The sequence below is a fragment of the Pagrus major genome, chromosome 22, assembly GCF_040436345.1.
Source record: "Pagrus major chromosome 22, Pma_NU_1.0".
Classification (NCBI taxonomy): domain Eukaryota; kingdom Metazoa; phylum Chordata; class Actinopteri; order Spariformes; family Sparidae; genus Pagrus; species Pagrus major.
In genome coordinates this window covers 27,593,439-27,618,719 of record NC_133236.1, presented here as the reverse complement: position 1 = coordinate 27,618,719, position 25,281 = coordinate 27,593,439, and the positions used below count along the sequence as shown (strand labels likewise).

The following is a 25,281-nucleotide window of genomic DNA, read 5'->3' as shown; positions in this document are numbered from 1 at the left end:
TGCATAGCAGTCCAATCCTTAGCTGAGACGTGAGGGAGGGAGAGAGAAATATTGAGATACATTACTGTATCACATCCTGCTGAGCGGTCACTGAGCACTGCCTAGTCAACCCTGACTGGACATCATCCTTCAAAACAAAAAAAACCCTAAATTCAATAAATAAATTACTTACTAAACGAATAAGTAAAAAAACAAAAACAAAAAAAATAGAAAATAAAAAGACGGCTTGAAGTACACGTATACTTTTAGCTCGGAGTCGCGTCCATGAAAGCTACATTGAATGAAACCGTTTGTAATGTGAAATCATGTTTTGACTTCCAACTTTCCCGACAATCATAGTTTCTTGAGGTCCCTCACTTACACAGATGCCAGCACCACGTCACATACACCTCACATGCATGCTCAGAATGGCCGAAATGACAGTGATCGTATTTTACAGGGTTACAATGGACAAGGTCGTTAGAACTCCAAGGATCACACACCTCTTGACAGTCACTTGGGGTCGTGTGGACTGATGTTATTCACACTGCCGAATGTCTCCAGCAGGGACTCCTTAAAAAGATCCACACTGAGTCCCGGGTGAAGTTGTACTGCATTGTCTCTCGTAATGCTTACAATAGTAAGTGTGCTTCCACAAGTTCTTTTGTAAATGTTTCAGTGACTCAGTAAGGTTTGAGTTCTCAAGAGATTTTATCCTTTTTAAATCACAGTTGCCAATATGGTACTGTCAAAATGTTTATAACTTTGTTCCAAACAGTTTATTTTTCTATGTGTTGGGAAATGACTTGATTTCTATACATAATATTCCTTGTCCTTGTCTTTCGGTCTCTTGCTACTGGCGCTGCCTTTGGCGCTACCGCTGGGTGCCTTATCCTTCACCACAGCGCCATTGGTTTGCGCCGAGTTGCTGATGTAGTTGCGAGTCTCGTCCACCTGGTAGGAACCCTCGTCCCTGTTCCTGTACTTGTACATGGCGTAGAGGAGGATGAGGATGCAGAGGGCGGCGGCTGAGACAATGCCCACCACCATGCCCGTGGTACTGCTGGATTCCCGGATCACCTCTGAGGCCCCCGGGGGCACCCGCCGCACCACGCCGGGCACCGTGGGCAAGGCGGCGGGCACCGTGCGCAGCATGGGCGAGGTGATGAAAGGGCCCCTTGGCTTGGTGCCGTCCAGATCAAAGGACGTGGGCAGGGGCAGCAGGACTATGTCCGGCTGCGGGGGTTTTACCTCGCGGTTGTTCATTTTCCCGGCGGGCAGCTTGGGTGGCGTGTCCGAGGGGACCGCCGCCGGCGGCGTGCCCCGTGGGTCGGGCAGAGGCGAGGTGGGTGTAGTCCTACCTGCCTCAGAGGCTTTGCTAGGCCTCAAATCCTTGGCCTCCCACTTGGGCGCGAGGGCTTTGTAGCCACCTTCATAGGCCGATGTGGTCAAGATCTTATCTGTTACCAGGGAGAAGGTGGTGTAAAAATCTTCATCGTCAGTCGGGGGCAGGCTAGAGTCGAAAGCTTCGCCAGAGCCAAACCCCGAAATCACCATGCCATCATCATCATCATCATCACCACCATCACCATCATCACAATCATCGCTGCCTCGGTCCGACAAGCAAGGTACCCCCGCCTCAGTGGCCATGGCCAAGGATTCTTTGGTGGTCTCAATAATGGTGAGGACGGGGCGGAGGGTTGGGGGGAGGGGGATGAAAGGAGAACGGGTGGATACAGAAGGGATGTCTATGGGGTCCTCGACTAGCACGGGGATGACTAGCTCCCCTCCTGGAAAGTGAAACAGAGACACAAACATCAGTCAGAGAGCGGAAAGTCTTCCTTCAGCAAAAGCAAAAAGCAGCCAAACACCAAAAGAATCAAAAAACCAAGAACGAATAAAGCAAAGAACTGAAGAGAAATAAAAAGAAGAAAGAACAGAAAACACCGGACCAGTGCAAAAACAATCAAACTCAGAACCAAACAAGACCCAAACTGAAAGAAAACAACAGCCATAAATAAAGTATACATTGCATCAAAAGGCTTTGAGGGATGCACAAGGGTGAGCCACATTAACCTGACTCCACATGTTAACGCCTGCATGTTCTCAACCGGGACTACAGTTAGTCTGCACTAGAAACTACTCACGGTTTTATTTTCTATGTGCTGCATTCATAATGTTTGAGAGTTGTGTGTAAAAAACTGATTTATTGATTTAAAACTGTGATTTACGTGGCCCTATATTTACTTCTGCCTGATAATGCTGCATATATCTCCACATAAAAATGGCTTTTAAGAGGCTTGTTTCATTTATCTTCAAGTGTAAATCCTTTTTTCAAAAAAACTGAGCAGCAGAAGATGCGCTCTGTGGATAAAAAGACACAGAGGGTATTAGCATTTGTTTGCAATTCAAGTGCAAGCCAGTGGGCCTGAAAGCAAGTTAACTAAGTCTGAAATGAGAAAGTGTTTGTAAGGTGTTTTTTTTTTTATTTTATAGCTGCTCAGAGAGGTGCGCTTTAACCCCGTTGACCTACACGGGCGAACAAATACTAACAACTCCTGCATCATGAAGCTGGAAGATGGCAGAGAACTAAAAAAGGGGAAAAGGCTTTTTGGAGTGGAAAAAACACGACCTCCATCCCCTTAAAAACCAGATTGTCACTTAAGGGTCACACACTGACCTACAAAAGCACAACTGTACTGGAAGAAAAGTCACCACTCACAAGTCATAAAAAATGGAGGGAACTTTTCTTTCCTCAGCATTAGTGGGCTCCCCTATTTGCCCTAGCCTCTTGCCTTTTGACCCCTACAGTTACCACAATGGCACAAAGTCAGCGGGCAGTTCAACGACACCTGAATGTTTGCTGTCATTTGTCTTTTTCTTTGGTGGAAGAATCTCCCTGTAACGGCTCTTAAGCTCTCCAGTGTGGAGCGTGATGTTGTAATATTACTCATTAGTGTGTAAGACTTAAGTACCTACCATTTCCACGTGCGTTCATTGTAATAAACCCATTTTGGGACACTTGATAGCTCATGCTTTATTAGTTAAACCTGTTGTTGGACCACTACAAAGAGATTGAAACATTCAGATGTCTATTGAAGCTGCTTTATCCTCTTGCCAAAGTGGCTTGTTTGTACATTGCAAAGGCTCACAAACAGGGCACTATAAAGAGATGCAAACCTTTTTGGAACAATAAATAAAAAAGAAAAAACCACAACGGAAATAAAGGAAACGAAAATGAAAGATTTAAGGCATTGCAAAAAGAGTTCAGAGTTAGAGCAAACATTGTCAAAAAAAACATTCACAAAGTAAAGCCACAGATAGAGCTATCCAGAAAAGGGATTAGTAAGAAGTAAGTAGAAAAAACAGGTAAAAACAAAGTCAGCTCGGAAAATCATAAAAGCCTACGAAAAAAAAATGAAAACAGTTTTCAAAAGGAAGAAAGCATACCATCAGTTTTGTCAACTTACATCAACAAATTGCCCGCATGATTTTGGCAGGAAGAAAAAAAAAATTTACAAAAGAAAGTTGTGTAAGAATGCCTTTGGACAAGTTAGGTTAGTTTCTTTTTTTAGCAGTTTCTGATTAATTAGTATATATTTCTCTTTTTAGACAGGATGGTACAGGGAGGCAACAACACATACATCCACACATCATGACATGAAAAATAATCTTCACCATTCTGTTCAGGATATCTTTATTTTTTGATCTTTTTTTTTAAATCATTTAATTTTTGTATAAAAAGAAAACTGTATATCTATAATTCTTGCTTTGATAGATAAGTCTCTCCATAAATATCTACAGCCTGATTGGATGACTCTTTTTCTTTTATCTTTTTTTTTCTTTAACTTCATCAGCAATGAGTAAATGGATGACTGTACATATCTTAGAGTCTTTACGTAAAGGGTTTTTCGGGAGGAGGGAGTGTGAGACGGGGGTGGGACCTATGAACATACTAGGAAGGAAATGACATAGATGGGGGTGAACGTGTACATCAGTTGCCATGTCCATGTAAAGGCGGCACGAAGCGGTCGGGCGGCATTAGAGCTTTTGGCTGTAAGGAAGGGATGGGGATATACAAACAATGAGCATATACATGCCCATCTACAAAAGAGAACAGCACTCTCAACACTGACAGTTTTACAAACCCTAAGCTGCAACTTCTTTGCCATGCACAAAATCAATCGACTCATTCATTTGATTAAATTCCAAATTTCAATCAGAGATAGCTACTTCAATGACAGGAAAATATTAGAGATCAGCATAGAAACAGTTTGGAACAGTTCTCACAAGATAGTGCTGAGGGTCTACTTTGGAGGGCTTCTCTTTTTTCTCTATGACGACACAAATTTGAAAATCTTTTGTTTTGTTTTGACACCCAATCTTTAAAAAAAACCTTCTGTTCTTAATGAAGCAGTAAGTTTAATTCATAGAGAAAAGAGGAAGCTTCATTTCTAATTAGGGAAAAAAAATCATCAAAACATTGGCAGATTCTTAGCAAATTAGCAGATAGTTAAAATTTGAACATTTTCAGAAAAAGAAACAGAGATAACACATATATGTGTCATAACATATATGTACAAAAAAGACAAAAATAAACAAAACAAAAGGATTAAGCAAGCAAGAAAGGAAAGGAAACCAATTTGTCACACTATCAAAGATGAACAACCAGAAAGCACACACTGAGGCAGACAAAGAGAGGGGGGGACAGTTTATAGGCAAAGTGTCACCACCTTCATTTAACTAATAATAAAAGGCATTATTATTAGTTACTCCAATACATTTCTCTTGTTAGTATTTTTAAAACACAGGACAGGGCGTGCAATCTGGATGTACGTCAGAGAAAGAGAGGTTCAATCGGACGTGGTTTGATTTTGGATTTTTAGTTCCACTATAAGAAGTTGGGTTAATGCATGCTTCAGTAAGTTGCATTTAGGGAGAGTAATATACAATAACAATACAGCAAGCCATGGGACAGGTAGGTAGGTAAGGTGGAAGGGGGGAGGGGCTTAAGAGGGGGGGGTCAAAGGTCAGTAAAAAGGTCACTGCCACCAAAGGGCTGTGGGATATTCTGTCAGGCAAAGAAACCATTCATCAGCAGCTAACAGGGAGAAGAAGGTGCACCATGGGTGATATATAACCAACATTATGTGGCATTTAGGCCCAACGCATTGGCTAATTAATCAAGCGGGGGAGTAGAGTGGTAATTAATGAGCTACCTTTTTTTTTAATTCAATGTTTAGATGCTTTGTGTTATGTGCATAACCAACAGCCTTCGTTTGACAGATAAACACCGTGTTGGGAAGGAGTTCCACAGGAGCGCGCAGGGTGGCGGTTCATTTGCGCCTCTGGTGAGTTAAAGGAGATGTGAGAGGCACATTTGTCTTCAGATATCAGATTTAGTTCCTCATTAGGCAAAGCTGGGACTATGAGTTAAGCATTATAGAGGAAATATGGCATCAGTCACACTGTGCAGACTGTGTATTATCAACACTGACGTCTTCAATATGAATCTCCTGACTGCTCCAGAGAATGCACTAATGTCTGATATGATAAAGAGCGGCTGTCGACTGTACGACTGTAATGTGTGATCTTCTCCTCGGCTAACAGCTACTGCTCATGTTGCATAGCTGGGATAATGTTCTAATAACAGAGCCGAACGCCTCGCCTTGTTAAATAAACAATACCAGCACAGAGTAAGTGATTTCATCCAAGGCTTTATTTATCCAACTCTGCCCTTGTTGTCTTGGCCTTGTTTGCATCCTTTCACTCCGTTCTCGGCTAACAGCTTTTGGCGACTGTTAGCTTTGCGCTATATCAACAAAACACTTGGATGGGAAGGGGAACGGCTGCAGCTAAGGGTCTCCGCTAAAGTCAGTGCAGAGGACCTTGATGTTTTGGTAAACACTTTAATCCTGTGTAAGCTCTTTCACAAGCGTCGCACATCTTGCTGCGTTTCCGAGGCAGACAAACACCGCGCTTTCTAATGGGTTTGCTTAACCAGACTGCGTTTGTTTTCCGCACTCGTCAAAATGGATGGGGGATTTTTTATTCTAAGCCTCTGCATCCCTGGCAAATAATTCTCCACTCGGCTAGACCTACAGCCAGTCACTCTGTTTTTCTTTATTTTTTAAGCTAAAAGGATGTCAGGGCTTTAGATTAATGAGTGTTTCTTTGCGCCACTGCCTACTGGCTAGCCTCTGCATCAATGAGAAAACAGATCCCATCTTTTAAAACCACACAACGAGAGAATGAAGCAAACTAAATTTTCTAGTCATTCTGCCTTTCATCATTCCCAGTAAAAAAAAAAAAAAAAGACTATCTGCTGCATGCCTGGCTTTTGAAGAGGAATTAAGTAAGAATAGTCACTTCTAAATGGCTGATTGGCTGACTACCTCAGCAGCTTGGAGGCTACAGATGCAGAAATCTCAGAGCAGCATTTTCTCGACACTTCCCTCCACTCACTCCTTCCCCTCTCTTCTCTCTCCTGGCCTGATCCCCGTGTCCATCCAGCGTTTGCTGAGGCTTCCGAATGGAGATGAATAACGACGGTGTGTCAGGGATTTGAGGACGCTACGCCATAAAAGCGGAAAGCCGGTGCACCAGCACCAACCATGGATGAACTGAGTCAATGGGATTTCGACGCTGCAAATTGTGGGTGAGTCAGTGGTTTGGGGCCCTGAAATCCCATTGTGGCTGCACGCATTGTGCCCAGAGACCTGCTGTAGCAGATTCATTCACCTCTACCCACTACAGGTAGGGAGCTGATTACCAGTGAGCTAGCAAAACACAGATTCTCTGTGTGGCCACACTTTAAGGGAACATGCCAGGGATTATACTGCCCCCCCTGTGCAAAGGCTGAGCTTTCTGGAAACATGCACCTTAAAAAGCTGAGCATTTTACCCTGACATTAAATTATCTTATCTTTCCTGTGCACACCCCTGCCAAGAGAGGTCTCATTCCTCACTGATGGACAAATCATTTCCATCCCACAAGCTTGAATGATGGTCACAGCAAGCAGAGGGGTCTGCCCTGTAAGGATGCATGTGCCACCTCTGGCTGGAGGAGGAGCTCCCTTCCGGGTTGTCCTGAAGCCACAGCGCATGGTAGATAGCTCTTAATCCGTCATCATGAGGCTGGGCGCAGTCTGGCGTATTAAATTGGCATCTCCAGCAGGCGTGGCGACTCGCCCCTGTCAGCCGGTCGATTTGCTGTACAGCCATTAGGCTGCACCTCTGCACTCGGCAGACATGTGTCAGCTGAATAACCTTTAAACTGATCTGAGGCCTGTGTTGAAGTGACAGCCGGCCCAGTGGGGCTTGACGGAAGCCACAGCTGACGCCACAAGGAAACCCAGTGATCCATCCCTATCATACTTCATTCTGTACCCTACATGTGTTGGGGCTCTTCATAAACAGCAATGAAGAAATCACACGGCATTACATCCGTGCTTCCAGTCTAACATTAAATCGAGCCACAGACTCTTCACTTCGCCCACCGAGGCCAATAAGATGAGGCGGCATCTATAAATATGCTACATCTGTTTGATCCGCGCTCCACTTCATCTAAGCCTGATAGGGTAATGGCACATGCAGGATCATTTACGACCCTTTTATTAAAACACACAAACTTTTACGATCTATTTGATTGACACATAGAGTGCAACAGTTGGCCTGTCTGCACAGATTTGCGGGAACCTGTCACCTCTAGAAAAATGACAGTGTTAAGTCGTTTGTTTGAACAGATTGAAACAACCTACCTTTATGTTTACGCTCAGGCGCGATGCAGGTTTAACGTTCTTATTGTGCAGCAAAAAAGGATGCACAATATGCACACGCTCATCCACAGGAGTTTGTGTCCCATCTCCATCTTCCTTTAACAGTGATAATAATCTTCCCCTGTCCCTTAACCTGATTTTTTTGGTCTTATTGGGGGGCTGTGCAACATGCTGCAAACACAAAGCTGACATATAATCTTCTTTTTAAGTTGGCAAATGTGCTAGCAAACTTCTTTGGAGTCAAGTTTTCTGGCCACCTGATGAGCGCGAGTCCAATATTCACTCTCCTTTTTGCTCTGTTTTTGGTCTCCACCAACTGATATCTGGCTCTATAGCTACTAATTGCTACACTATGTTCTGCTACTGTGTTACGTTGACTTTGACCTCCTGCCTGTTTCATATAATTGACTATCATTCTTTCATCGTGTCTTTTTCTGTTAGTGGTTTAGTGCTGGGCAGGTAGTGTACAGTGTGTTTTAATAGCTTTTTGTAAGAAAGAAGACAAACGATAGAGCTGCGGGGAACTGCAGAGTTCAGGTTTTTTCTCTAAAGAGCATCTTCTTTCATTATACACCTTTTTCATTTGATCCTTTGATATTATAAAGGTTTTATAGGTTGGAGCAGCCGGCTTTAGCTGCAAGAGTTTAACCAAACCTAAAACACAGAGGCGGCAGCTTAGAAAAATGTTGTGAAAGGCTTTGACCGACAACCTAGTATGTCAATTAGGAATGAGGACTTTTTGTGGTTTTATATATTATTGATATTGTGCAGTGGAGCAGCTGCGATATGGCTTTCTTGCGGCAGACATATTGGAATTCTGCAGCAGGGAAAAACACAGATGTGATTAATAACAATAATGATGGCTCCATTCCATTTCTATGCCCCAGGGCCTCGGCTCTGTGCATACAGTCACCACAAGAGTAAATACAGCAAAGCCATTATCAGTGTTATTAGTAACACATGTGCTTTTTCTGCGATGACAGTTCACAATGTCTGCTGTGACAAGAATCTATCATTCTGCGTTTGTGCTTTTTTTATGTATCGGTCCTGGTAAAAGTTGGACTTCTTACACTAATGCAGGGCTCTTTAATGTTTCTTAGGCCGTGGACACTTGAGCTCCCTAGGCTACTACATATATTGTTAAAAAAATCTGTTGCATATTAAACTGGTCCGGCATTAATGTGTAGGATCAGCAGCAGTTGTAGTATGGCGAATGTTCAGCGCGTTAGCCCCACTGTCTGCAATTTCTCGGGTGGTTTCTGAGGTGGAGGGCGTGTCGGAGTCTCTCGCTCGATGAGTTACAAAATGATCAGACGAATGTTCGTACACTTGGGATAATAATACAGTAATAATAACAATAATAATAATAACAGGCCAATATGTTTCAGCAATACTTAGCCGATGTGTTCAACAGGTGCTGCACAGTGATTTAGCTTCCGGTTCGGTTAGCTGACAAGCTTCACTAATATTAGCTTCAGGGTCACGGACCTGCTGTTGGAGACCCAGGTTGTTATGAGTCTATATCTAATAATATGTCTTACAGGATTTGTTCAAACTTTTCGGCACTGTATGTACAAATCAAACATTCTGATTCGCACTTGTAGATTTATGAAAATCATTTGCATCAATTACTGAGATATAATTACATATTAATCACAAAAATGCTCTGATTACACGGTAATGACAAGCTGCAGCACTTTTAATCTGTTAATCACTGTGAAATTAAATCAGAAATTGACTTGCTATTTGCTGTTCTCTGAACTGAGCGTGGCATATTTTTCATTTCCAGGTAGCAGTTTTAACTTGTGAGTGAATTCCTACGTATACAGTAATCGTCTTGTTTACAGTTATATAAACTTAACCGGTTCTTATTCAGAGGATTGAGAGGATAAAGAAATTGCGCTGCACACTCCTGATTTGCTCTCTTGTGGAACTCACATGGGATAAAGGGAGAAGGTAAGGTTTAACAGTTGTATTAAACACACAGACAACACAACCACGAGACGAGCACGTACAGCAGACAAGACAGGCTGTTTGGCAGACATAGACGGAGCGCTGACAGAGACAACAGGCACAAGCACAAACACAAGACACCTCCGAGGGAGGAGCTGCTGCGGGGAACAGCGGCGGCGCAGGACCACCGCTGTAGCCCCGAACACACACACACTGACATGTAGTAGAAAAGCCAGCTGGGGGTTAGCCTGAGACTTATGGGTGGAGAAGAAGCAGCACACAAAATGGATGCCAATCATATCCATGCAGAAGCGGGGGGGAGTTTGGGGGGGAGAGGATTATTAGTTAGTCTATAGAGCTGCGGTACAGTCCAGTACAGTGTGCATGCCACAAATGCCTTCTACTTGGAGCAACAGATAGAATAGAAAAACAGATATACTTTGTGGCAATAAAAGTCTTTTTATGCCATCTGCATTCAAACAGACATGTATATGCAGAAAGGCGTAAAGAAAGAAGGTGGGTGAGTCGGGATGGAGGGGGGGTTGGGGTGGGGGTAACGCTCGGGAGAGGAGACAGGGAGTCATTCTTTCACACACAACTTTCTTGAGACAGAATGGGGTTGCCTGCACAAGGCCAAAAAAAGGATGATGGCAAGAAAAGATTTTGTTGCCGTTCATTTCCCTACGTTGTATCGAAAATGAGGGGAGGATGTTTCTTTAGAAGCCATATGGCACAAAAAATAAACACAAACTTGATGAGGAGGAAGAACTTTGAATTTTCCAACCACCAAAAGTTCATGCGGCACAAGATGAGGCAAAAACGGGAGGAGTGGCTCTATCCTTGCTTGGAGGATGGACGACGGATGATGAGGAGGACACCAAAGAAATAAATATAAAAAACAAACAAAAAAAAAAACACAACAAAAACAAGAAAATAAAAACCACCCCAGTCAACCCGCCCCGGCCCCAAAGTAAAAGCAAAAACAAAAAAAAAAGCTCAAAATCTTAAGCGACCCAGCAGCTGGGTCCAAATCGATACAGAAGAGAGATGTTCATATGTGCATCACAGGAGAAAACAAACCAAACAAAATGCAACGGAAAAAAGAACAACCATGTCATGCAACTGTTCATACGACTGGAAGCGGGGCAAGGAATGAGGATATGAATTTCTGTGTCAACATGGTGAAATGTACAGTATGTATGAGTGTGTATGACTACATATGTTGCCACTATATGAGGGGAGGGTACCATGTTCTCTTCAGTACAAAACTTCTTACTATACGCTTTGTTCAAACTTTTGAGACTACTTGGGTTTGAGGTTTAAACGGTCTACGAAAATGAAAATTGCGTCCATTCCATTTCAATAATCTCCGAGTTAAGGAAGCAACTCGTGCTTATAGATAAAGGACTTAAATACTGCGAGGAGGCAAAATGGCTTTCTCTTCACATCAAAAAGCCATAAGCACAATGACCTAAATGTGGTCATCATTTCAGGGAAACAAACGCTCCTACAGTGTGATAAGGCTTCAAAGTAAATGAGTTCCTCTCACAGATTGGAGGGGAATGGTAAAATTACTTACAGAGTATCTACCAAAGTACACGCAAGAACCTCATTTGCTGAGAGAACTAAATAAACGCCTGATTATCAGTTATGTTTCTCTGAGCAGAGATAACAAAGTGAAAGGGCAATGCATTGTTTCACTGGCTTATTATTAACTGTGAAAAGTGGACATATGCTTGGTGCTAAGCTGAGCCATATTTAGCCAGATTAACGCAGCATCAATTAGCCCGCTGTGATGGCGTTTTGAAGGACAGTGAAGCAATCAAATAGCCTCAGCTGTTAATGATTTCCAGAGTGCCTAATAGGGGGACGCATTTTACATACTGAGCCAGTTTCAGCAGAGCTCACACTCTCCTGGTTTACTCCGAATAGTTGGGATACCTGCCAACTGCTCCCGGGCACAAGCCTGATTGACAGCTGCTTGTTCAAAAGTCGTCCAAACCCAAGTTGCCTCAAAATAACCATTTCTTTTAAATCTGCGGTTTTTGTTTCCAGCTCTGTTTTTATTTTCAAACTCCACTGAGTGAGTGTCTTATCACTTTGATCCAATCACAAAGTGATATGCCTGTGTTTGTGTGTGTGTCTGTGTGTGTTTGTGTGTGTAAAGGGAGGAGGGAAGAGAGACGATGCGCACAGAAATTCGAGGATATCTGTTCTCTATTAGAATGTTTCAGGTAAGGCAAGCCTCCGACGAAGGAAACAGAGGTACAAACAAGAGAAGAAGAAGAAGGGAGGAAGAGGGAGGAAGAGGCTCTGTTGCAGTTAGTCTGCTACATATCACAGTATCTATGCTGAAAGCATCTTTGTTCTCGAAAGAATCTCAAAATGTATCCTCTGTCAAGAGAGACGCACACACACGCACAGCAAGAGGAAATCAACCATGTACAGGACAGATACATTTTGAAGCATCAGTGCGGGCGACATGGGGCTTGATACTAATTTCGTACTTTGTTGAGTAAAGTTTTGCTCTCGACCGAATGCTGAGAGAACAAAATTAGTATCAACGCTTCGCCATGTCTGCGACCAGTTGCCCCATAGCTAAGTGTAACTTGTTGTTTCGAGATGAAAGGTGTGAGCTTTAACTACAGCAGCTGACTATAAGATGGAAGCGTTTACTTGTTTACAGTTTAAACTGTAACCTCCTGCAGAGAGCATGCTAAGGTTAGAGATTCTTACCGCTTTCATCCATCTCCAAAGAGTTCTTTAAACTTTGGATATACACTGAGAACCCCCTTACACTAGTGTATATTTCTCACAGTGGCTACTTTTCGGAGGACTTTTTATGAAGTTACACTTGAAGCTCCCATGGGACATGATGCTAAGAGGAGAGGCTCCTCGGTGGCAAATCAAAGAAAGATAAGGAGAAATAGACCAGGTTGAGAGCAAGCACAACTCGACACACCCATCCCACCTGCATGTCCGGAGTCGCACTCCTCCAGGTCCTCGTCGTCGCTGGAGCACTCCGCTGACGATACAATGTCATCCGTCGTCTGTGGACAGAGAGAGACGCACATTCACACACATGTACAGAGGTATGTGGTTAGGGCCGGGGACGGTATAGTGAGTCCTCAACTATACTGCCCACAGCTATTCCATTCAAGGATATCTCGGCACGCACAGACCTCTCCGCCTGTCCTTCGGCTTCCATATATCACTTGGAGTCAATCATATTTCACAGTGTTTATCATTCTTCACTTTATGTGCTTTCCACCTCCGCAGATAATTGTTTTCCTTCACCCTCCGCACTCTGCCTCCGATTATTTATCGCCCTTCTCCTCCTCTGTCGTCCACAATCAATGGCCCCACCAAGCCCTCACAGATCAACACTGTCCCGGCTCCTGATTTGTGCTAAAGGAGGGAGGGAGGGAGGGACGAGGGCGGCAGGCTCGCTAGCTACACCCGGACCAGCGATGGATTATCTGCACCCTCCAGTTCCCACAATTCTGATTTATCCCCCCTCCCCGCCCCTCCTTCCCTTTTTGCGGGTCGACCCATGGAGGACAGAGGGGGGGAGGTTGTATTTCAGCGGCGGTGCGCTGGGCAGCCGGCGTTTATTAGAATGAATCAGCGGGGCGATAAAATAAGCCCTGTCACCAAGCAGGGTTATGAAATCAGAGTGCTGATTGAGTTTTCCAGTCCTGGCCGAGGGTGTGGGGCTCTAAATATCATTGAGTTTGACAGACTAATGAAACGCGCCCCCGTGCTCGTGCTTCTGCTTTCAACAGGGCCCAGAGAAAGCCGGCCACTTCTACCGCATGCATACGCATGCATGCTGATGTTCAACACGTATGTCTACCAAACCTAAAGGTGAGAACGTAGATTTTTCAAAGCCTAGTCCTACTGTGTAGCGTGATAATTCATGGTGGGCTGTGCTATCTTTCCTGTATCGGTACATTGTTGTTAATGCGTGTTTGTGCTGGTGTTCATAATGCACAACATTATGTACTGTACTCCGGCATGAGGAAGCAAAGAAAAATAAATAAGTAAAACGAAGCAAAGAGGGGAGGCTCTAAACTAAATTGCTGTAAAATATGGCCCCCTGGTAAACATGACTATTTATTGAAGCCACATTACGGGCGTAAAAGTCTTGGTTATTGCTGAAAGAGGGTTATTGCTTGTTATTATGATGGCGACAGATGTGGGAGGCAGGGACACAGGGAGAGAGATGAAAAACCCCAGCCACTTCAAAGTCTGTTCCAGCAATTTCAGCCCGAGACCATCACAGCATAACCCGGCATCAAGTGAAAACACTGCCTTTCTCTTGTCCATTCATGCTGCATTTCTCTGCAGCTGGTGCCGACAGCATCTCAGCATACAGCAAATATTTTCACTGCCTTGGATGCAGCACCCATCTGTATGCTCTAAAAACAATACTAAGCCAAACAGATTCCCTTTTATTATTATTATTATTATTATTATTATTATTATTATTATAATTATTATTATTATTATTATAATTATTATAGCTAATATTTCTATTAAATAAATAGTTTGGAACAACAGAGACTCGCATGCAAACAAAGCAAACACATCCACAGCCTCTGGGCTTTGCTGTTTTGCCCCTTTTCAGACTTTGGCGAGGCTTTGTATTGATGTCCTTGTAATAGGCGTCACTTAACAGGTAATAAAGCCCTTGTCAGTTTTATAAGATGCTTATTAACAAGATTATGTAAGAATTAATAACAGCATCATAATGTTTATTGTTAGATTGAAGGACATTTATAAGACACTTATGAGTTTCTCATCATGGTTTATGACTATTACAAACACATTTATTGAGTTTAACTAACGTACCTATTATGTCATTGTTAAAGCTTTAGTGCTTTATTAAGATTAATACATACATTTTTATACACTTATTGACAGTTAGCTACTGGAGCTAAAGCAAAAACAATGTCTTAATTATCCAGTTATAAGAAACACATGAGTCTTTTGTGAACGTTCTTAATCATCTATGAAATGTTAACAATATGTGTTATAGGTGCTTATAAATGTATAATCTAACAATAAACGTGTTTATGGTGCCTGTATTAACACTGTTATAGTCTTTTTAATGTTAATAAGCTACCGTTACCTGCTGCATGTATACATGGATTTACAGTTACTCAGTTTTACACATTAAATACCCCCTGATGATGTCACTCAGTGGCTAAATTGCATTGTGGGTACTGAAGGTGGCAGGTTTTGAAAGAAAAGAGGGAAACAAAAGGTGACATCTCTGGTTCTGCTGTATCGATTGTTTGTTTTAAACTGTCCAACAGTGTTATTGGAGTGCAATGCTAGACCAGTGGACTGCGTTTCAAAACCGGGTGTCTACATTACCCACAATGCAACTTAGCCACTGAGGGGACATCACTGGAAGGAATTTATCAGATTACATGCAGCTTCCTCTAAACGCAACGAAAGACTTTATACTACTTCTACACAGTAGTACTCCCCATGACATGTTCACATACTTTAGTGTATAAAAATGGCGGAGCTACCCTTTATGTGCATTTACAGTAAATGCACTGGTTGACACAAAAGGCTGCAGCAACACAAGGTTACAGTAAGTGTGCAGAGAGCGATATTAAAAAGACATCTTGTCTCATCTTTTTTAAGCACGCTGTAATAAATGTATAATTTCATTCATTCCTTATGCATAAAGAAAATAAAATCAGCTGAATAAACCATGAAATGCTCTAATGAGACATAACGAAGTTGTTGAAAAAGATTCTTCTCATGTCAGATCAGTCTGTAAAAATTAGCTCTTCATTCATTTTATGCATATTCCCCTCGCTGTGCTGGGCATAAGGGCTCTGAGAAACACTGAGAAAAACGCTATAATCACCAATCACCAGAGCATCAGTCTCTTTAAATTTACAAAGGCTCACAGTTATCAATGCAGCAATTTACATCATGTGAGCAGCAGTGAATGTAATTAGAGACGCAACTTAACATTTTCTTTAATAGTGAATGGGCAATGTCAGACTGTAGGCTCGAAATAGGCAAAGGAATTTTATATGAAAACTACAATATAATGAGAATATTTCATAGAGCAATGGTTCCCAAACCTTTGTGTCTGATGTGTTTCAGGCATGTTCCTTTAAAGGGACTTGTGGCAGTCTCAAGAAATAAGACTCAATAGTGACACGACGGCTGCTTTCGGTCCCATATATAAAGGGACATTTTTCTAACTATTCGGTTTCAGACTAAAGGACCGTGGAAAATGCGCAGTCTGTAACTATTCAGTGTTACACAGCGGTGGACTAAGTTACATGTTTGTAGCTAACGCTACTTTGCACGTTAGGTCACTGAGAGTCCTCGGTGATCTCATATGATTTTCAAATCAAGCTCTAAACATGACCTGTAATGTTTTCTTACCTGGTTACTAGGAAATGAGCCATGTCAGCATCTGTATTCAGTCCCAATTCAAGTTGAAGCTGCCTCCATGAGCCGAACGCCTATCCGATGTTTATTCGGGTGCCAGCCCGGCTTTGGTCGTAATTTCGTTTCGACTCACGACATGCTGCTGATAAAACCTTCGTTTTCTTCTTAGTATGACTTTTTAGTGGACTTTGTGTGGTGGTGGGTCGTTTGCTGGCTGTAGCAGAATCCATTACTACCCAAACACTAGTTTGGGTCCACCGTGCTTGTCTTCTTCGCGTATCCAAGTCAAAAGCCGTCGAGGATGCGCATTCAGCGTCATCCTACGTCACGTCCGCAGGACTGCACGGGAAATTCGGACACCGAATTGCAGTACATTATGCAGCACACAGCCTGTTCAAGGCAATGGAGAGATACGTGGGTGGGCTCATTCTTTTTGGTTTTGAACGCTTCATCACCCATTAGCATTAAAAAACTTAAAATGCATGTTTATTTTTTCACAAATCCTGCCCCAAGTTCCTTTAAAGTGATTCTAAAATGGATGTATCTTTATATTAAATATACAAAAATGTATATTATTGAGGCTTGAATATGATGGCGTGTCCCAGACCGTCTCTCATGCACACAGTAGTCATTAATTAAGCCACGGAGATAAAATCGTTCACCTGATGACATTTTTTTCCAGACTGTGGCATGGCTTTTAGCCCCGAGGCAAAGCTCAAATCCAAAAAGTTATCAAAAAGGTTTATAGTGTGCACTTTCTTGACTTGTTGGCACACAGAGGCCACAGACCTACACAGCACTGCAGAACCTCTGCAGTAAAAAAAATCATTAAGTACTTCATCTTTGAGCCTATCCACATGAAAAAAGAGGACTGGCTGCCTCACCTCGTCTATTGTTAAGGTGGCATTTAAATGGTAGAAGGACGTACTCACAGTCTATATATTCACTTTCTATTTGATTGCAAATCATCTTTGACTCACCGGTAAGAGACCCTTTCATCTGAGCGACTTTGATTCCACTCTGAGAAATTGAAGAGGGCTTTTGAAGTGTGATGTTTGACATTTGTAGATCCACTAGATGCGATTCATTTTCATAAACATATGATGTATCACCCGACAGTCAATGGGTCAAACTGAAGTGCTTCTCATGAAGGGCTTAGGGCGCCATTTTTCCGCGTTTGGACTAATGCAGAACAAATCAAGTGACGCGCACAGCTTACAGTCTTCTCCCAGTCGTCCAGAGACGTCGATAATAACATATAGCACGAGGCTAGATGCTGTAAATGCAAAGAGAGCTTGCCGAGCGGAAAAAGGCATACGCTGCATGTGTGTGCAGCGATGGGAGCCTACAGTGAGGGTATAGCAGAATGATGCGGTTGGCCAGCGGGACTACAAAAACTGATTTCACAGCTGGGGAAATCCAATTCTCTGTCTAAATCTCCATAACATAGAGTGGGATATATTTTGGCAGCAAAGTGATTTCTTTTTTTGGTGTAATTATTCTCAACAAACGCTCTCATCGTCATTTTTAAGAGAGTCTGGGTGGTTGGGATTTACAGGCCGATTTGTTGTGTGTGTGTGGGAAGCTTTAATATGTATGCCTTCGACTTCCTGTGTGTGAAGAAAGCGTGTCATACACGATGATTTCAGCACAAAAAAAAAAAAAACTCGCAGGCTATGTGCATCATGCCTGATTATCCTGATTACCCTGCCTTCAAGTGATGCTCAAATTCCTCACTTCGCAAACAAACACCACAGCCAAATCAATAGGCAGACTTCATTAAAACAGCATTTACCTCTGACCACTTCAACACATCAACTAAAAGGATCACACCGGCGATCGATGGCGATAGACAGCCTCCTCGAGAGACATGTCTCAAAATACGCAGCTTTAAGTTTCAGCACCGACGGCACTGAACAAAAATGGAGAGTGTGCAAAGATGCTGGGCCGTCTTTGTCCCAACCAAGCTTTAATCAGGAATTCTGGGACTGACTACTGTGAATCAGCCAGCAGCAATGCAGAGGCCATTAACAGGCGAAGCTGCAATTACCTCAGCAACTGAATGGAGTGCATGCTACATCACCAGTCAGGCCTGACCTCAGAGCGAACAAAGAGGCTGCAAGATTGATTAACAATAAACTTAAAGCTTGGGGAAAACAACACCTCTTTTGATAAAAAACTTTTTTACCGCAAGAAAAACAACTGTCAACCCGTCCAGGAGAGATTATGTGTTTTAATTTGCAAAGTGACGGAGTAGCGTAGAATGAAAGCTCAGCCAACTAGTGCGAGACATGAAATACAGTTTGTGGATCCTCGGTTTTCACTTTTTCTTTTCACGTACCCACATGAATATGGAGTTTTTTTGGGTTTTTTTGCTGTAATCATTTCTCAAGTCCGCACTGAAGACATCCCTTCAAAATATGCTTCCAATTGTAGAGACCGTTGTCTTTCATCTTGGCAAAAAATGCAGCTCACATGAGACTTCAGCTGTTTTAAGTTACAGCTTGTCTACACACGAGTCAATCCAGCTGTCTACACACACTGCGTCACAGATTATATTTTACTCTTGCTATATGTGCGGAAATGCGACCTGAAGTGCGTCTTCATGCTTGAACTCTATTTTCGTCGTCTGTTTTACATGCATAACTAAAACGCGGGGCCCCTCAATACTGTGCCTGAACGCAGCCTGTGTAGACGCTGACGGAGGACTGCTGCTGCTGCTCTGTTAACGTGCTGTGATTGCTGTATGTTCGACAAATAACTCTTTGTGTCACCATTTCTTTGCTGTAGCTTAAATCAAACTTAAATAGTTTATTTCATGCTAAAAGGAGTTTACCTTTGGATGGAACACACATAATCTGACTAGCTCAGGCTGTATATTAACTTAAGCTGAATCAGTTTACATCTGGGCACGTGAGAAAAAAATGCCGCACTCGTGAAATTTGAACATATTCATAAGCTTTTGGCCGGGTGAGCAGGAAATGTCTCTTCATAAGATATAAGTTACACAAAAATAACTTTAAACATCTTACATTGCTCCATTTTAGCCATAATAGCAGCAGCAGCAGCAGCAGCTGCACTGCAGGCTGCAAAGCTCTGCTAATAAAGCAGATAAATGCAACCGATATTGATTTCCTCCACAGCCAAATAAAATCCACAAAAGCCCAAAAGCAACACTTTTCAGGGTTTTTTTCTGGCAAAGCACAGTCCACTCGATTCAAACATGAAGAAAAAGACATCATTCATTTGAATTGTAATGCTTTTTCATTATTTCCAATTATTTTAATTTATTTTTGTGTCCCAACTACTGAAGCATTCTATCTAATAATGTGCCTGCAGGAGCGAACGTGTGTTCACACCCATTCTCTTCACACCTGTGCCTAATAATAAACGTGACTGAACTTTAGATCTGCTAAAATCACCACTATTTGCCACTTGCAGCATATGTTCATGCTCAGAAAACCGAACAACAAGCCTCAGCAGACTTTACTTTAAAATTCAAACAAGATATTATTCACTAACTAAGAGAGAGAGGATGGCTGGTTCCTCTATTTAACACAATGTAGGCAAACATTGAGTTAGGTGCTCTCTGAAACAGGAGAAAAGGTGCTTCCAAAGGCAATCCAGGCACTGCAAAATTATTCATTATCAAGCTGTGTGCCACAGGTAGACGAAAATCACATCAGAGCAAGAAGAATCAACAATGCTTTACTTCAACTTTGCTAACATGACATACAGCGAGCTAATTTTCTCTCCCATTCTACTTAAATTTGATCATCCACTGACCCACTATATGCCCGACGGCCATTGTCTAAGGGTAATACTAATCAACTTGGAGTAAAACTCTTTAAATTCATGGATGGTAACAGGAGCAGCTGCTGCATCTGCGGCTGCAGTTAAATATTCTGCTGAGCATGACGGTGATTCGATCGGGCACATCAAAGCAACGGCTTGTGCTCAGCAGGGAGAAAAGAAAGACATTATGTACTCGACCACTGTCTATAATGTTCCCCTGGGTCAGTAAAGGCAGTGTAAAGGCTAAAACGCAGCCGTGGCCCCCGGGTTACAAACATGACATGAAATATGAGCGTGAACAGCGCTGCGTTACGGAAACTAAGCACTCATGCTTAAGTACAGTACACTGAGTCATATCATCAGCGAGAGGGCGGGAGGCTGCTTCTGAACGCACCACCGTCCCTATCATAACAAATGACCTTCACATGTTTTTGTGCCCGGAGGACGAAGGAAACACTGAGAAGGAAGCCCTTTTGAGAATAAGGGAAGAGACACAACACTGTAGATCCACATTACAACCCTGATATCAAACCCAATTTGGTTTATTTACAATGCCAGAGTGCCCAATGGCTAAAGCTGTTTTTTTTTTTTTTTATTTTATTTTGTGTGTGAGCACTGATGGGAATAAACCCAAAACAAATCAATTTTCCTCCAGCGCCTCATCCTGGCAGTCAGTTGCCATGGATATCCAATGTGGTTGCATGTTCAGATCAAAGTGACGAAGCGGAGTCAAGGGCAAATCAAAGACGCACAATTCAAAGCAACTTCTTCCTCCCCTGAGGTGCTCCTCGGTCACCTTGGACATATATATTTTTCACACATGTTAAACGGGGATAGGGACCATTTCTCAGGTTGAGAAATGGGCCCAGAAAGCGACAGAAATCAGAGGTCGGACTGACTCACACTCCCATCTCCTCTTTCTCGCTATCTCGCTAATTCCCATTCCTCTGCTCCATCGGCCCTCAAACCAAAATAAGATAGTCATCTCCACGGGCGGAAGCTTCGCCTTTCTATTGACGGCTGTCTGATGTGCACGTTATCATGTCCGATCTGGGCTTTGACAGGCCGACAAGGGAGAGGCTTGTATTACAAGGGGAATCAATGGCACTAGGCCATATCCCTATCAATAGGCTGCCACAACTCTTTTCGCTCACGCTCCCCGCTCTGTGACAGATAAGATGTTTTATCAGTAAAATACTAGCGGGGGGAACAAAAGGGGTGGAGGGATGGAAATGACAGCACAGAAGCATGTTAGAAATAACACTCGGCGGTGATTCTAATAAAACATTTGATCACAATGTTTAATCTTCATTAGTTACAAGAATGGGAGCAAACACGGGCAGTGCAAAAATGCTGGGAGTCCCACTGTTAAAGCTCTCCTTCAATATACTGGATAAATTACACCGAAATGAGCTCCAGAATCAACTTGTAGGGCCAAAGCCACATGCTAAATGATTTCCTAGATCAAATATTGATATTTGGAATGAGCACCCTCGGTGGGCCTTTCTCAGCGGCCTCCTGTAGTCAGCACATTTTTTTTCCCCCAGGTTTATAGAGAAATGGAAGGAGGGCAGGGGAGTTGGGCGAGGGGAGCAGGAGGAGTGCAAACAGCTGGGAAAGGGGGGAAAAAAAGAAAGGGGAAAGAAAATGCATTTAATTTGTTCACCGTCACCGTGCTGTGTTGGTTTCAGCAGAACGGGTTATGTGCCGAGTATTTCTCTTTTCTCAAGGACCTGCCTTTGTACACAGAGCACTGAGGGTTGCTGGCTCACAGCAAACTCTAATTGCCCTGAGGCCATAGGCAGCCACTTTCAAACAGGGTCATTCATCTTCCCATGGAAAAGGAAATGGTCTTTGGCCCTGATCCTTAATCACCCCCCTGCCGCAGTGTACAAGGTCATCAGGGAAGCCCTGTGACAAACAGACTCACACACATACATGTATGTCCACACACAGACAGAAAGGCTGAATGATCGGGGGGGGGGGGGTTGTAGAGAGGCGGTAGTGTGATGAGAAGCAGGTAAGAGAGGCACATGTAAGGTAAGCAGACAAGAGATGGAAGGAAATTTCTCCTCTCTATGCGAGTCCACGTCATCCTCAAGTGAAATTGGAGCAGAGATTACAGCTCGGAGTTATGGTTTGTGTTACCGTTTGTGGTTTCTCCCTTCAAAGAGGAAGTGAGGAATTCATGTGGATGTGGTGGTGAGCTGCGCTGAAAGCCGTGACCAAAGGAGAGGCAGGGAGAAGATGAGAGCACGGGGAGAGGAGGAGGGAGTCGGGACAGGAAAGGAATGGAAAAGGGTCCATTTCAGTGAGGATCACAAGACACTGGCAGAGACCGGTGCTCTAAACAAAATAAAGGTAACAGTATTCCAGCTTGGAGACCAGCAGAGGGCTGTTTCATAAAGCAAGGTTAACAGTTAAATGTCCAGTGTGCAGGATTATGGAGGTTTCATCGGCAGAAATGGGACATAATAATCATAATTATCATTAGTGTATAATTGAATTGTTTTCTTTTCGTTACCTTGGAATTAGCAGTTTATATCTACAGATATAAAAGGCGGAGTCCGCCATGTTGCACCGCCATGTTGCAACAGTAGCCCAGAATGGAAAAACCAACACTGGCTCTGGAGTGGGCCTTTACATCCTAAACACTGGACCTTTAAACCTGCATTACTTGAGTAAATGACATTTATTCTCAAAATATTTAGTCACGAAGCTCGAAAATACTTAATTAAGATTCTGTCTCGTACTTAAAAGTTATTTTCATGTTGCATCTTCTTCGCTCAACTACTAATTTCCATTTCCACTTCAAAGGTTTATGTCATTGTCATTTTACAACACAGGGTTGTGCAACGAAGTGCAAGTTTTAGTCCCTTTATGCTTCACTAACATTACATCACTAACATTTTTTTAAACCGGGAGTGTTGAAGATGAGTTGAGATGACTGTAGTTGTTATGTTTTAGTATCCTTTGATATGGTATCCTTCAGATACTGATTATTTCATTATGATTATGTCATTAAAATGCCAGAAAATAGTGAAAACTGCACATTGCACGATGTGTCATTGGCATTTTTAATTAAATGTACTTGTTTTCTTTGTCCAATGATCAAAATCCAAAGAGCTTTACTTCTCTTTATAGATAAAGTGAAGGTATAGATATTCACATTTGAGAGGCTGCAACCAGGGAATTACTCCCACTGGGCTTGAATCCAAGATAATATGATAACAAGAAGACTTCACAACAGGCTAATTTAACAGAGGAAGTAACTGCAACACATTTGTGTTGACTCTGTCTTCATCGTCGACTTCAAAGTGCTGCCAAATGACTTCTTTCTTTACGGTGGCCATTCAGTCCCATTTTCTTCTTATCATTTGATTCTTCATATACATTTCTGTGTTTAATATTTGTTGCTCTGTGGCAGCGAAACCCACAGATCTCGTCTAACATCTCTGTCTTCATTGAGAATTGATGTGGTTGACGAGTCTCTAGATCTGTGTTGTGAAGTCATGATTATACATATTTGAACAAGGCTTGAATTCATCTGGTCACAGTAGTTCTAGCCTGGATATCTGGAACTATTTAAGTCCGGATCAGTTTGCTATGATGACTTAATCTAAGCTTTGAACGCAGAACACCAAGGAGTTGAATCACCTAATACATCTAAAACTATGTTGTTCTAATGGTATTCTGTTATAATCATACATTATCCACACTGTGAATAGATGTTGATTAGTTAAATCGAGGAGGGCTTGTTGATTTGTGACAAAGGGCTTTATAAATAAACCTGAATTGACCTCGCTAATTGCAACAATACAATCAATAAGTAAGACAATATGTTCAACTGGGAAAGCTATTGGTTTTCCATTGAGAACGTGTGAAGTCTGAACCAAGCATCTGAAATTGGACCCTGCGCTCTCTCCCTCCTGGTGGGCTACATTCTGATCTCCCTTTTCAATCCATTTCAATATTACAGTATTTCTCACAGTCAAAGGCTATTATGACTTCAAGGCTGTAATACCAAATCAATGTAGGCGTTATGTAATGGCTGATGCTGGCAGCTTTACGTCTCCCAAATTAGCCGGGGGTCCCATTTGGGTTCAGTTCCTAATGAGCACAAACCAAATTAAGCATTCGATTTAGTCTCTTTTTAGAAGATGAAAGTTGAAACGTAATCACTAACCAATGGAGAAATGATTTAAAATGTACTGTACGATTGAGCCTCGAACATGCTCACACACACATGTAGGGACGACTAACCACTGCGCGCACACAGACACACGGATCCTTACTATTATCTTGCTAGTTAAGCGCAACAGGTTTCATTGTAGTTTGCGGCAACTCTCTGCGGACAGGAGGAGAAACATTACTGGGCCTTGCTAACAGCTCAGCTGAGCAATGAAACAGAACACATTATTGCTGTGCAACATCAAAGGCTGCGTCTGTGTGATACATATTTAATTAAATCCTATTGACTCTGGCAGACACATGGTGCATTCTGTGCACACAGAGACAGTAATGCACATACAGATCTGTGAACATTCACGCAAGGACATAGCCTCTTTCTCTCTCTTCCTTCCTCACATACTAACATAGATTCACTCACTCAGAGTGCAAGGCTGGCAGTAAATGTATTCACAGTATAACTGCACAGAGATTCATTACTGCCACTGTGGAATAAGGCAGCAGGTCTGTGAGCTGCACGCACACACACACACACACACACACACACACACACTGAAGTTCAATATTATCATACACAAAACACGGCTCAGGGAGCTTAATTTGATCTGCTGCATTAATACTTTAAAATTGTGGTGAATTTTCTGTCTTATAGCACGTTAGATTAAATAATCAATGTCGATTTCATGTCTGTGTTGTGTTTAATACATGGAACATCTCTGTGCAATGCAAAGCCAAGAGGCACAGCAGCTAGCATTTGCCAAAGGAGAAATAAATACAAAAAAAACATCATTCAGCATCTTTAAAACCATCTTATTTACATGCATGTATCTTGTTAGCTTGCAAGCCAACGACCATTACATCCAAGAGTCAGCTGGGTTTTATTCAGAGTTGCGAAAGTGTATAAAACTAGCCACTTAATGAGGACGGGATGTCTTGTTGCTGCAAGCAGTGAATGTGCCCAGCTGTTGGTCTAGTTAAACCACAATGTCTCACTTTATATTGCTTCACTTTTTGAGCACACACAAACAGCATTCAGTATGTGAGCTGTATGGACTGGACCTTTTAAAGGAGCAAAGCTAGTTATTTCCCCTTGTTGTTGTAGTCTTTGAGCTAGGCTAGGCTAGAGATACAGAAAGCTTACAATGTGTTGAACACAGAGA

At 42.5% G+C, this 25,281-nt stretch overlaps 1 protein-coding gene across 1 annotated transcript in view; it reads right to left on the bottom strand.

The window, feature by feature from the left end:
• Positions 1-559: 559 nt before the first annotated feature.
• Positions 560-25,281, bottom strand: part of LOC141017921 (neurexin-3b) — a 286,422-nt gene continuing 261,700 nt past the window's right edge. The window contains exons 23-24 of the mRNA XM_073492732.1: positions 12,681-12,759; positions 560-1,769 (exon numbers count right to left, since the gene is read on the bottom strand). Of these exons, the coding sequence (XP_073348833.1) occupies positions 793-1,769; positions 12,681-12,759 (1,056 nt within the window). The 3' untranslated portion in view covers positions 560-792. The remainder of the gene's footprint in view (positions 1,770-12,680; positions 12,760-25,281) is intronic.